At 39.5% G+C, this 14,449-nt stretch overlaps 1 protein-coding gene across 8 annotated transcripts in view; it reads left to right on the forward strand.

The window, feature by feature from the left end:
• mef2cb (myocyte enhancer factor 2cb) overlaps positions 1-14,449 on the forward strand; it is a 92,700-nt gene that overhangs the window by 37,103 nt on the left and 41,148 nt on the right. For all 8 annotated transcript variants that reach the window (XM_077561363.1, XM_077561369.1, XM_077561367.1 and 5 more), the window contains one exon: positions 3,576-3,797. In XM_077561363.1, the coding sequence (XP_077417489.1) occupies positions 3,744-3,797 (54 nt within the window). In that variant the 5' untranslated portion in view covers positions 3,576-3,743. The remainder of the gene's footprint in view (positions 1-3,575; positions 3,798-14,449) is intronic.

Here is a 14,449-nt window from a genome sequence, read left to right on the forward strand (position 1 = left end):
AATGGTACATACAAGAGACCTATATATACACCAAAATAGCATTTTTCCTTATCAATGCATTAAATTAATTAAAATTAGTTTTCTCTTCTATTTTTTTATTTCTAATTCTTGATCGTAAAACGGCCACAAGCATCCTTCGCCGTTATGAGGACCAAAACCTTGAAATAAATATCGGTACCTACTTCTTTCTTTGTTTTTACTCCCTAAAAATAATAATAATATAACATAATCAATATTTATAAGATATTTAATCAATGTGGTGGCATGCATGCATCCTTGTACTAAACTCAACCTGCAGGACATTTCATTAGGTACACCTGCATGTTTTACTGCAGTTGTTCTTAACCATGAATGTAAACTTTTGTTCGACGTGAATGGTAGTGTGAACATCTGATTGATTATATATTGAGCATTTTCCAAAGGTGTGGGACATAAAAAGAGGGTAGCAAACAGATGAAAAATGAAACGAAGCAATATAATTTAAAAAAAAGTTTTCTCTTTTTTGTTTATTTTATGTCTAATATGTGTCAGTTTAACAATTCTTTATATTCGGGATGGGTGAGTACCGATACCAGTTATCGGTATCGGGCTGATACTCCAACCTTACTCCAAGGTATCGGCTCATGGGCAGTTTTACGATCAGGAACTAGAAAATTGAAAAATCAAAAATCGCCATTAATTTCATGCAATTCAAAAAAAAATGCTATATTCAGATATGTATGTATTTATTAAAAAATTATCTGTCATTGTTTTTTTTTTTTTTAAGGAATGTTTTTTTAAGGAAATTTTAAGTATCAAAACTAGTACTAGTGGTATCGGTACTTGGCATCAGTATCACTGACTACTTAAAGTTTGAGTATTCATGAAAAAAAGTGGTATTGAACATCTCTATTTTATCGTCCACTTTGTGATTTGCAGTTAAACATATTCGGTGACCTGATTATCTCCATCAATTAACACAAGTAATTGTCAACCCTCTGTATGATGGCATATACTGTAGTTCTGCAACCCTGAAAACTACAGTGTCGTATGTTGCGTGTAAAACTGTGCAGGCCTTGATGGGTGTCCCTATTGCATATTTTCATTATCAATGTCCTACTAGTGGAAAAAAAAAGAGGTCAAGTGCATAGCCGTGTGCTGTGTTCACCTCGGGGGTTTAAAGCATTCTTCTGCTTTCTCATGCATGTTACTCAATAAATACATGGATTCGGGTTAGGGGGAGATGAGGAGAAAAGAGGAGGGGGTAAAGGAAGTGCAGTACAGTGTGTGCATGTGTGTGCGCAAAGAGGAGAATGTGAGAAGAGCGAGGAAGAGAGCAAGGGTTCTTGAGAGAAGAGAGAAAGAGTGATAGAGAGAGAGAGACTGTCATGTCTTTTGGTGAAGCGGTGTCGTCTTCCACATCAATGTCTGACGCTCGTGCTGCCAGGTGCCGGAAATCTGGTTCAGAAAGGAGAGAAGAAAGAGAAGATGGAGAAAAAAGGCCGGGTAGATGGAGGATTTTTATTTTTTTATTTTTATGTGATGGCACTGACAGCTTCCCTGCATTGCACTGAGCTTAAATAATGGGATGCTCATTTGCATAACGAGGGACGTTATCACCTCTACTGTCAAAAGAAAACACAACAACAGTTCTTGTGCTCCTCCCTTGGATAGATTGGGTTGGCCTACTTAAGCACCTCCAGAGAGATGCGCCGAAGCTCGGGCTTAGCCAAGCTCAAATAAAGAACACACACATGCACACTCACGCAAACTTTTTGGGGCGCGCACAACACAAAGGCCAGCTCGGCGGCTTTTGACCAAGAATAAGTACACACACAAAGCCTCGTGCACAAAGACAGGAATATGCAGATTGATATCCAAATTCATGCTGGAATTTTGTTTGAATGCTGCCTCCAAAAACATTTTCCCAGATGTTTCAAATATTCAACATTTGTCTTATTTTGCCTTTTATGTCTTGAGCCAGAATGAGACAAGGCAGAGTTGAATTCCCCGTCTGAATTCTTTCAGCTTTGCCACCGATAGTGGAGTGGTTCACTAAAATGACTTTTGCACCGATGGCATGGGGTTAACCCCACTCAATACTAAGGATAGACTTTTGAAACATATCGGCATCAGCTGATAAGAGATCAATTTGTTATGTTGGCGCTGCATCAGAGTCAAAATGCTTGGAACTTTTTCTTTTTTTTTTAAACTAAAATCAAAGATAAGTGAGAGATTAACATTTCAGTAAAACCGAAATTTTAGAAATCGTAATCCATCAATAATTTTAGAAAACTTTAGTTAGCTACTTTTTAAAGTATTGATTTAACTTTCCACTTTAGTTTGTTGGAACTTTAAAACAAATATGTCTATTGTCAAAGATTAAAATAAATGTTAAACAAACATATGCTTAAAGGAATTTGTGTTGAGGTTTGTACTGTACAAAATGTTGATACCAAAATATATGTAGGACCAAAACGCAAAAAAAAAAAATTCAATCAAATAAATACAAAAAATATAAATAAGTGGAAACAAAACAAAAAAATACAATGCAATATTATAAATATATATTAATATGAGAGCATAGTGTTTTTATTTGATATTTAATTAATTTTTTTATCTATTTCCACATTTATTTTTACATTTATTTTTTTATCTTGTTGTTTTATTTTTACATTTATTTTTTACTTATATGAATGTATGTATTTAATTATTTATTTGTTTTTATTTCCATATATATATATTTTTTGTATTTTTTAAAGTATATTTTTAATATTTTTTTTACTTTTTTAATTTTTTTATTTATCCCTAACGGCAAATGAATATCGGCTCAAATATCGGTTATCAGAAAAAAACAATGGATCAATCCGTACTCAATACCTCATTCCCAGACCAGCAGTACAGGGTGTCAACAGCATAAAAGATAGAGACATCATTCTTCAATACCAATGAAATGTTAGTGCAGTTTCCCAAAAACTCAAAAAGATTGAAAAAAAAAATATATATATATTTAATGCCCAAACTCAGGTCACCTTTCATAGTAAACCATAAGTCAAGCCTTCAACTCCATGTGACCCTGAACAGGGTTAGGGGTATAGAAAAAGTATGGAATTCCTTTATCTCGCAGTTTGGAGATGATGGATGGAGCACAAGTGGAAGTGGGGTAAGCCGGATGCTAGTTTGACTGTCAGTACAGTGAAGTTTTACAGGAGGAAGTAAAAAGCTTTGCTCAGTCTGGAGGTAATGTTACAGTGCTAGTGATTAGAGCGTTTAAGTTAGCGGCACTTCCAAAACACTGTCAAACTCTCTGTGAACGAGGCGAGATCCTGACAGCGCTGTCTCCTCTCATAGTCTGTGCAGGAGAGAGAGAGACACCAAAAGAAGCAAAAACTGATTTGCATGATATCGACAGTGAAAAACACAGCCACTCTCACAACATTGTTGACAGATTCTTTGTCTTTCTTCGCCCTCCCTAGTGGCTGCCATGATGCCACTTTTATATATTTTTTTCATTCCTCTCAGTATTTTGCCATATTTCATTTCATTTAATGCTCATCCTCTCCTCCCCCTCCCTCTCTGCTCCCTCTTTCTTGCAGGTACAGATGCTGGAATCTTTGAGTTGATTGGAACAAATAGAAAGCCGGTGAGAGAGAGAGTGAGAAAGAGAAACAAGAGGGAGAGCAAAGTAAGAAGAGGAAAGAAGAAAAGAGAGAAGCAAGCATAAAGTTCTTTGGGAAGAGGAGAGACAGAAAGCGACGGGGACGATGGGGAGGAAAAAGATTCAGATCACGCGGATTATGGATGAACGCAACAGACAGGTACGTCTCTGGGGAACGGGAGGATGGATGAGTATGAGGGTGGGGAGGGGCGAAGTGGAAAGAGCGGGTGGGGAGGGGGGGGGCACCCTACACCCCCACACAACCCTCAACAATGAAAATCTTAAGGGAGTCTGAGCAATATGAAATTGGGGGACAAGGGAGTGGATGCCAGCATAGTAGAGTTATTGCTTTGGGGGTGAAGTGTTCCTGCCTTCTAATGACAAGGTTTGTTTCCCTCACCTCACCAGCCTGTGTTGAGGGGGAAAAGGTGCTTCCGGTGAGAATATGCTCGAGACTTCAATTCCATTCTGCGTATCGCGGCCCACACAGAGCGCAGCGGCCTGCGTCGGCCCTCGCACACCGTCCTGCTCAGCTCACCGCCAGTGGAATATTACTGGCTGAATGCAGGCCGGGAGAAAGCAAACTCTGCACAAAGAGATTGTGCTGCTGTGCAGTCAAATTCGGTTTAACAATTAAGTTTGCACTAGATAATAAGGATGGGCGAGCACTAATACCAGGCAGTCATTTTAAAGATTTAAAGCAAGGTATTCTGGGAAATGCAGTGCTGCTCTACTATCATATCAAACAACTGTTAAACTATTTACTCTAACAATGATATTTGTATGAAATTCATGGTATCAAATTGAAATTCCTGTTTGCAATATCATTTGAAATTCAAGATTATAACTGGAATTTACCGAGGTGGCGCGTCAATGAATTTTGAGGCTCTGCCATCCGTCAGTCGTCAACAGTCGGGACCCCCTTCCGTCAATCCGTCACTATTTCGAGCCAAATCGCATTGCAGTCGGCATTCCTCAGCGGAATCTGCGTCTGCCAATGTTTCCGTCATTCGTCATCAAAATGTGCATTCCGTCATTCACTGACTGCCGATTATATTGATGGATTAAAAACCCACTTCCGAAAATGCGTACCCGTCAATTTTTCAGTTTCCCGTCATTCGTTGATCTTTAACAAAACACGTGGCCGTTATTGACGGATTGACTGATCTTCCGACAATATTGACGGAATGCCCATCTCTGGGAATTTTGGGCTCATTCTCAACTCAGTTCTGAATTACGTACAACCCTGATTTCAACTCTTTATACGGTTGGGGAAACCCAATGCACAAAATGTTCCATAAAGGTATGCTTGGTTGAGCTTGGTGTGTAAAAATTTTTTACCTCAAACCCAGCAAACACCTTTGGGATGAACGACATGAAAGAAGGTGAGCCATCAGTGCTCTCGGTTAAATTAATAAATAATAATTCTCACAGGTGTGATCTGTTTTAGCTTTTTAGCTAGGAGCCCAACTCTCTCTATATATTTTTTTCTATTTTCACTACGGGACATGTCATGTCTTGGTGTCACAATACTGTGTATGTTTTCAAGCCAGCAACACACTTAAATCCTATAAATTTCTTGAAAAATTGGACTTTGTTATTCGTGCCCACTCTAAGGTCCGCGGTTGTCAAAAAAAAACAGAGAGCACTCCTTCCTCGCTGCCCTGGAGGCACTCAATCGATCACTTCCTGCGCGCCAACTGACCACTGACACTTTTTCAGCTTCCCGACATTCCAAATTGGATCCATACGCATCTAGCGTGGCCCCCCCGGATCACAGGTCAAAAACACACACACTCAGCCCAGCTTCAGGCCTTTCTTAATTCTGACATAGTAACGCTTTCCTCAGTTCTTCTTTGTATCCAACTCAGTCATCTGCAGAGTCACTCTTGTGTAAAAATAAAACGGCTCGAGGAATCGATTAGTCAATGCTGCAGGTGTCCTTTTGACCCGTGTCATGACCGGCCTCTATGAATGGGATTCCAACGAACACTTGGATATGAGAAAACGGGTGCACCTGAGATTAAAAAAAAAACAAAAAACGAAGCTTCCTGTAAGTCCCCTGGTTATGACACAGCATCCGCTCTTTGGAAAAGGAGGCGAAGCAGCGCGGCGCATCGCTTTGTCACCGTCACCGCACGACCGAAGCGGCGGGAGAGGTCACCGAGTTCCCGACGAGGACTGGAGCTATCGTGTTGCAGCAGCACCCTGGCTTCCTCCTCGCTGTTATCTCAGCCCTTCTCTCACCTTAGACTCAGCCCGCCGCATGCACCAGGCCATCCGGCTCCCGAGGATAAGGAGGGAAAGAGGGAGACAGGAAGGACACCCGAGGGGAATCGATGCCTGAGATATCCGGGCTTTACTTACAAGGGTGAGAGAGAAACGGAGATGCAGAGGAGAAAAGAGTTCAAGGAAAGGAGATAGTCAATAAACAACTGGATTTTGTTGTTTGGATCTCTAGAATGATAAATAAATGATGTCGTGAAATGTTGCCGTCACATGATCAGTGGGAGCAGATTGTGTTGTGTGATCCCATATATGGTATGTATGAATGACATCACTGCGTTAGGCAGCATCACAAGACAGACCAAAAACTCCAACCTTCTTCTTAAAAGGAAAAAAAAAGCAGAAGTTGAATTTTGCATATTTTCGCTTCCTTCTTGAGAAAATGCCACCCGGCCCAAGCCCAAAGAACACAAGAGGACTTTTTGTAGAGCTGCTTTCAACCTCACATTCTTCACATACTTCCACTCTGTTAATTCATTTAAAAGGAACATATCATATGAATGTAGATCAGTTTCAAGAATTTGGACAACATACAAAATACCTTTGAGTGCAGCACACATGTGACCCTAATGCAGAAACTCCTAATTGAAACTTCCCCTCTAATTCTTGGCAGCAAAAAAAAACAAAAAACTGCTTAGATGTCATCACCACCATGCCACCTACAGTGCTTCTCTGCCCGTCTTGCAAAACGGCAGCATTGGCTGTGGTCACAGGGCCCGTCTTCTCCCTGGGCGGCCACTTTGGGCTGCCACCCCGGGCCCCCCAAACACTTCCCCAGGGCCGAGGCAGAAGGGCCAGGCCTCCCTGTTGTTGACTGGCTGCCCAAAGCTCTGGACAGTGGACAGCAGTGTGTGAGGCCTGGCTCTGAGCCTCCTGACCACTCAGACCCTCTCCCTGCCTCAGACACATGAAAGAAGCCCTCATGGACTGCACACGGAAAGCAGACACACGTGCAATGTACGGTCACAGGTGTGAGTGTGTGTAGATTTGACACATTGCATATAATTCAGACAGACATTTTGATCGACGGTGAATGTAATGTGTTCTTTAAGGAGCTCGCTTCTAAAAACAACGGCCAGCCAACATTATGGCCATTCGCCCAATTTACATTTATCCAATAGAAAGACCGTATCAATTGTTCTGCCGGTGTCTATTATTTTGGAGACCTCAATTAGCCCTCTCTGTCACTCTTATGGAAGAATGGAGCTGCTAATGTGGAGTAAACGTTATTGACCGGCAAATACGTTTAAGTACATTCCAACGTATTTACAAACACCTTCAAACTTATAGAAATACATTCGAACGTTTAGGCTAATACGTTCAAACATTATATACATATCTTCCGACGTAATTGCAAGCACTTTCGAACGTACTTGCAAGTACGTTTGAACATAAAAACTTTTTTTTTTTGAGCATCCACAAATTAAAAAAAAGTTTGTATTTTATTCGGCCTACATTATACCAATACATTCAAAAATTAAATAAGTAAATATTTTTTGTGATTCATCTTTCTGTCTACAGTGCATGACTTCCATATAATATAGGCTAAAAAGTAGCATTTTTAACTTCCCGTTGCAATATGGGGGAAAAAATGCAACGTTTTTAACATTTCGCCTTCAATTACATTTAACGTGCTTACAAATGCATTTAAACGCATAGAAATATGTCCGAACGTACTTACGAATAACATATTTGCAAGCACGTTTGAAAGTACTTGCAGTTGCGTTCAAACATTTATATACGGGTAAACGTATTTTCAAATACGTTCAAACGTATATACATTCGTTCGAAGGTACTTACAAATATAATTAAAAGCATTTGCAAGTACGTTTAAATGTATTTGCAATTACGTTTGAAAGTACTTGCAGTTACATTCAAACATTTATTTACGTGTAAACGTATTTTCAAATACGTTCAAACGTATATAAATACGTTCGAAGGTACTTACAAATATAATTAAAAGCATTTGCAAGTACGTTTAAATGTATTTGCAAGCAAATTGCAAGTATGTTTACACGTATATAAATGTTTGAACGTCATGTTTAATCCTAGTAGTTCCACTTTTCCATACACCCTATCTCGCTCCCTCTCTCTCTTTCGGCACCCACAACAATGTTTAAACCTCTCTGATGGTGTCAAACATTTTTCTAAAGGCAGAATTTTTGATACCGCTTTTATATTGAATGGTTTATAATGTTGTTTCTGGTCAAAGTATAAACAGCGTCATCTATCTCTGTAAAGCTAGTCTAGGGAGTAACTCATTTACTGCGATTGGCCTTAATTAGTGTTGCCTCTCTCGTGTGCTTGGAGGGCTAAATTCAGGGTGACTTTTTTGCACCTTTGTGTGTGTGTGTGTGTGTATGTGTGTCGGGATGGAGACATTAGGGTTCCAAGGAGGATGCAAGGCCAAAGGTTAAAGATGGTGCAGGTCATCAGTGTCAGGAAGTGAAATAACTCCATCTCCCTTGCTTTCCCGCCCCAAACAACACATGGAAGATGCAAAGTGAAGCCTTTGGGCACGTAGAAGAAAAAGAGACGTTTTTTTTTTTTTTGGGTGTGTGTTCCTACGACAAAGCCTTATTACTCCAATCAATGGTGCCAGGGTGAGAACATGTGCTGGTGAAATTAACAGCAGGAAAATAATGAGGCCCGCAGGGTACCTCCTCGGCACCCTTTTAATTCCCTCATTTCCATCTACCACCTTCCATTTTGTGAGTGTCACCTTTGCTCGGCACCGCAAGACCTCACCTGTAAAGTGCTCACCAAGTTCTCACCCTATTGTTTTACTCCCCTTTGGACTGCTCAACTTTTTTCCCCCTCATGTTTCTTCCCCGTGCTTCATTTTCCCCCCCGTCACACCTTATTCCTGAGCACATGATTGCTATGGAGTTGAATGTGTGAACATTAGAATGTGACACACTTGCAGCAGATGTTGAAATCCGATTCTTTTAGAATTCTATATGAATGTCGATATGGTGCCACGATAAAAGTTGACAGCAAATGACAAGTTACTTTTGTCATGATGGTTGCTAGCTCGGGCGCCTTTAATGCAACTTTTTTTTTTTCTGTCTTTCCATTTCCAGCCTTTCAACATGAACAAGAATCCTGACAGGAGGAACTCATCCAACCATTACCTTGTTGTACAGGATTATAATTTTAAAAAATCTTTAAAAGGGAACCTTTGCATCTCGCAAATACAGTAGTGTTTCAAGAGTGGCCATAATGCACAAGTCAACCACGTGTTAGCTTTGAAAAATACTCAACACGGACACTGCATTCAGCGCATCTTGATTCAGACGTTCTGAAGGGGAAAAAAAAACGTCTCCCGTCTGCTGCCTCTTACACTGAAAATGACGATAAGTGGCGTTTTGAAAAGAGAAGAGCACAGCATATATTATAGGAGGGACAAAGCCCCTTTTTGTCAGAGCGGCCCTCTTAACTGTTTCCTTGGCTGTGAGGCAGAGTTCAGAAGCAGGTCCGGGACTCCTTGTATTCCTTTTGCGTAAGCCCGTGTCTTCCTGCCTGGCCCCTGACAATGGAAGAAGTGTTTGTCTCATGACAAAAACCAAAACGCACTGATTATGGATGTGTGCGTGCGTGCACCTTGTTTGGTTTGCTAACAAGTAGTTTTAGGTGCCTGTCTCTCTCCACTCCTCCTATGCCTCCCCCAGGGAAGCAGGCAGGAGGTGGGAAGCAGAAGCGAAGCCATTGTGAAGGGGAAGCCACTGGCCTCTTCCTGTTATGAGAGGAAATGCATACAAATGTGCTTCCTGTGCATCGTCCCCCACACCCCTCCCTCCCTCACTCCACCGCCCCCCTCTTGCTCTCTTCCTTCTGTCTCCCCTCTCACCCATGTGGCATGGAATCTGCCGCCACCTCTCCTCCTTCTTCTTCTCTGTTTATCCCGGGCCGCCTCGCTCCTCGTTTGCCAGCGGAAATGTGACATGTCATTTTATGCAGAGCAAATTTCTGCTCATTTGACTGGGACGCACATATAATTGCGGTTTCGCAGACAAACATACGTACATGAATAAAGATGACAGGAAGAAGATGAAAGGACTTAACAGGAAATTTAATAAAGATAGCCTCGGAAAAAAAAAATTCATTTTACAGTGATATTTACACACTTGGCATATAGGGCACACCTGCAAAATCTAATAAGATCCAATAGAGGAGTTGTATCAAAAAGTCTGCTTTTACAAAGATCAACTTTTGATTGACACTGTCAGAAAGATTTCTTATTTTTATTTTTATTAGGGGTGTCGGGCAGATTTTTTTTATCGTAATTACTTGCATGACAAATTTTATATCTGTTCTAAATGCACAATAAAATGTAGAATAAGTTTGCATACTCTTGTTAACATAAAAGTGAAAAAATGTTTAATAGACATATGGCTATATTTTAGTCATTAATACAGTAAGTTCATAAAAAATAAAAAAAAATAAGTTAAAATGAACTCTTTGACTGCCAGACATTTTCAGAAAAGGGATGCCGTGGGTGCCAGCCGATTTAAGCATTTTGACTGATCTTTCAAGGTCCACAGAAAATTATGTGTTTGGACTATGGAAACACACATACTACCAAATGAAAGATTGGACTCTCATCTTTCATCAGAAAAAAAAGTTTGTTTCTACCTTATTCCGTTTTTCAGTAATCAACAATAGAAAATGGTTAGTTTCACCTCTGTTTTGAAACAAACGTCTTTTAACGTCTTTGGCACTCCTCCATAGGATTTTACTAAACGTTATTTAACGTTTTTGGCAGTCAAAGAGTTAAGTGTGATATTGATTTGTGTTGAGGTCATTTTTCGGCCTCTAGATGGCATCATTGCATTTGTAAGACGTTGGTGACAGCTCAGTGCATTTTTCGTTTCATATTAGGTCAGAGCTATCTAATCTTTAACATGAAGTAACTTGTGAAATTCTGCGCATTTTTTTAAATTGTAAAATACAACCTGACCCCAGTCTCCACAAATATATGCATTATTCTTAAATGTATTGCTGCTTAAATTTTGACGTGGATGTGTCTGCTGCGTTGCAACTGGAATTCCCCCAGTACAGGCTTTCCAATCGTGTGTTTAAAAAAAAAAAAAGAGTTTAAATTAACTCATAATTAACACACTCATTGTGACACCCATAATTTTTATATTATTATGAAATTACGAAAAGTTTTAGTGTGTTGAGTTTACCCAATTTAGCTCAGATTTGATGAGTAAATCATCATAAGAAACACTTCTCATCATGATGAATTGCAGTTCTGCACCATTGCATGCAACTGTAATTCAAAATTCACTCCCCATATGAGATCACATTAAACCATCCATGTGATGTTGTGTAAACATTCATTTTAGCCAATGAGTGCACTGTAATGAGTGTAATGTACGATCACATTTTTCAAACAGCACATTTGTTAGTCGCGTTGCTTCTGTTCAAACCCACTTGAAAGTGCTGAGTAGTGACGAGTTTACAGCTGCATGGCAAGAGAAGCACATTTTGCACAGGGCGCGCCAAGCGTGAATGTTTATGGGCTAAAAAGGGGTCACATGATGACCTCTTTACAAGCAGTGGAGTCACAGCAAACTTACCCCAAGCTGTACTGAGACAAAAACTTGAGATCCGGCGCCAATTAGTGCATCCCACATGAGGTTCATGTGCAAGGGTGGTTGTTCGACCAAGCATGTACAAATAGGCGTGTTTGCGTGGATGTATGCCGTATAGCAGGTTGTACTGTATGTGTCACATTGAGCTGTGTGGGTGTGGTGTGAAATTCATCTAGGTGTTATTGTTCGGTCAGTTTGGGCTTTACGTAATCACACCCGTCCGCCTCATAGATAGTGAGAAAAGAAGTTTTGGAATCTTCTGGGGAAAAAAAAACAAAAAACCTTCATGGACAAATGAGGGAGTTAGCTTTTACATCTATTGGAGGTAAAATAAATAAATAAATAAATAAAAAAGACCTTCCTCCCTTCTTTGGGGAGTTTTATTCACAATGTTATTAAATGTTTTGGGACATTTATTTAGCTGAACATTTGTGCATTAAAGAGGGATTTAATTAAATTTTAAATTAAATTTATGGAACATCAATTCTTCTTAAATATCAAGGACATGATAAAAACTCCCAAAATATTCAATTCCACATTAATTAATGTGGAGGCAGTAATTGGTCAAAGGATTTAGTTTATTTTTGTTTTTGAATGTAGCACGTGTTATTTATGTGTTACGCAAACGTTGACATCAGCAAGGATGTGATGAAAATACGGTTTTCATAATTGCAATTGAATAATTGTAATTTAAATGATTCTGAATTGTCTTAAAGTGTCAGATATTTTGTGAATGTAAGAAAATACTGAAAACAGCAAGATACAGTGAACAAAACAAAATATAAGCCTTTAAAATTCTATTTTTGCAGTAATTTATGGGGAAAAAGACAATAGAATAATCAATTTATGGTTTTATGAGTTGATATTGGGCTATAAAAAGGAAAGTAGTTTTGATTTGATTAATCAAGTTTTTTAAACCCAGCCCTAGTTATTACTATTTATTTATTTTTCCTTGTGGCTTTTTTACGATCAGGAACTATAAATGTATAGAATAGAAAATTGCCATTCATTTCAGGTCAAGAAAAAATGCTATATTGGGATATAGTGTGTGTGTGTGTGTGGGGGGGGGGGGTATTTTAATAGATAGGTCAGCTTAAAAAATATTATTATTGTTATTTTCTTTATGGGAAAAAAACATGCATATTACAACATATTACAGTCATGGCATTTCCTTTCATTTCATTACAGAAAAATAATTTACAATGCGTCCGTGATTGTAGAACCAATCAGAGGCATCATGCCGCTTGTCCCTCTATTATCGGCGGACATGTGCTCCTCACAGTCAGCCCACTGCCATCCAGGTGCCACCTTTTTAAAACGCTAATGGCTCCAGTCGAGTGATAACACAGCTCAGTTGGCCGCTAACCGTCTCCGGCGTGCCCGCCGTGCGTCCCTCCAAATCCTGTTCTCACATTGCCAGCTTTGACCTCACGTCCGACACGCCTTCTCGTTTGCGTCGTTTTAAGGACATCACGATTAATCTTACGGTCGCTGTTTTTATTTGCTTCACATTTAAGTGATTGTGTAAATGTCAGCATGGTATTTAATCCGACTGGATTTACACATGTACCTCCAAATGGGCACCAAAGCCTTTCGGAAGGAATCTGGTCCAAGGATGGAGCAATTCACGCAAGGTTACCGACTCGATGTAGGAAAGGGTGGAGGTGAGGGATGGATTCAGTTTCCTTGCTGCATCCTGGGAGACGCGCTCGCATGTAATACAAAACTATCCATCAATATCCAGTCTTTCCCAGCTCCTCTTTCAGCGTTCAAAGTGTGAAGGGCAGCGTGATCCTTTCCTCTTGAAAGACTTCACTTGTAGTCTTTATTATTCTATTCAAAGCATGATTCACTGAGAGTTTGGAGGTTTCAATTCTGTATTTTTTGGCACTCGTCGAAGTGTCAGAAGAGAAGAGACAAATATGCAGTAGATAATGCCAGCTGAGCACAGCTCTGATGCAATGTTTATCATTAAAAAAAATTTAAAAAAGCTTTGTCAGTGCTATTCTCCAATGTAAATAACACTACTGAAGAAACATCTGTACGGGCCCTCGTAATAACTTAAATTATGTATTTTTTTTCCCCTCCTGTATTTCACTTCATTCAAAGGACACAGTCAATTCTGTAGAGTAAATCTGACTCTATTTAGAGTGGGACCAAATCGACTCAGTTTTAGAGTAATATTTACACTTGGAAGACAGTAAAATGAAGAATTGAAAAACAATAAAAGCCACTCAAGGGTTGAGAAACAAATTCACGACCTTCGGATATCGTTTTTGGTCTCTTGGAGTTAGGAAGATTCCAGCTGACACATAGCAGGAGCTGCGTGGCTCAGGAAGTAGATCAGCTGTCACCCAAGCTGAAGGTCAATAGTTCGTTCCTCAACCCTTGAGTGGCTTTTATTTTATTTAAATTTTTCAAATTCTTTATTTTACACTTTTCCAGGTGTAAATATTACTCTAATTTACCGAGTAGCATGAAGACGAGACATAAATTAAGTTCACTAAATAAAGACTGGGCTGGAATCTATGGACAAAAAAAAAGCCTTTTACTGCTCTAGTTTGAACCAAACAATGGAATTTACACCGTTCTAAAAAAAATTATTAATAAAATAAAAAAAAATGCTTCATGCAAACCACAAACAAACCAAGAAAAACCCATCACAAAATACTTTTGTGCTTCCTTTTTCGGAGGATCTGGTATTAATGTGAGTCGGTGCTATTTTTATTGAAAGGTAGTTACTTGGGCAACTCTAACTTTTTATTTTCGACAAAGGGTAGTCGTCAGTATGCGCGCATTTCTTTTAATAGCACAGAAGGAGCGAGCGTTTTGAAAAGGGGCATTTCAATCTGTCATCAGTCCCCCTGTGTACTTTGATGTACAAACATTAACGGATCTTCTTGGCCGTTTATTTTTCCGAGACAGA

The sequence above is a fragment of the Vanacampus margaritifer genome, chromosome 3 (genome assembly GCF_051991255.1).
Source record: "Vanacampus margaritifer isolate UIUO_Vmar chromosome 3, RoL_Vmar_1.0, whole genome shotgun sequence".
NCBI classification, from domain to species: Eukaryota; Metazoa; Chordata; class Actinopteri; order Syngnathiformes; family Syngnathidae; genus Vanacampus; species Vanacampus margaritifer.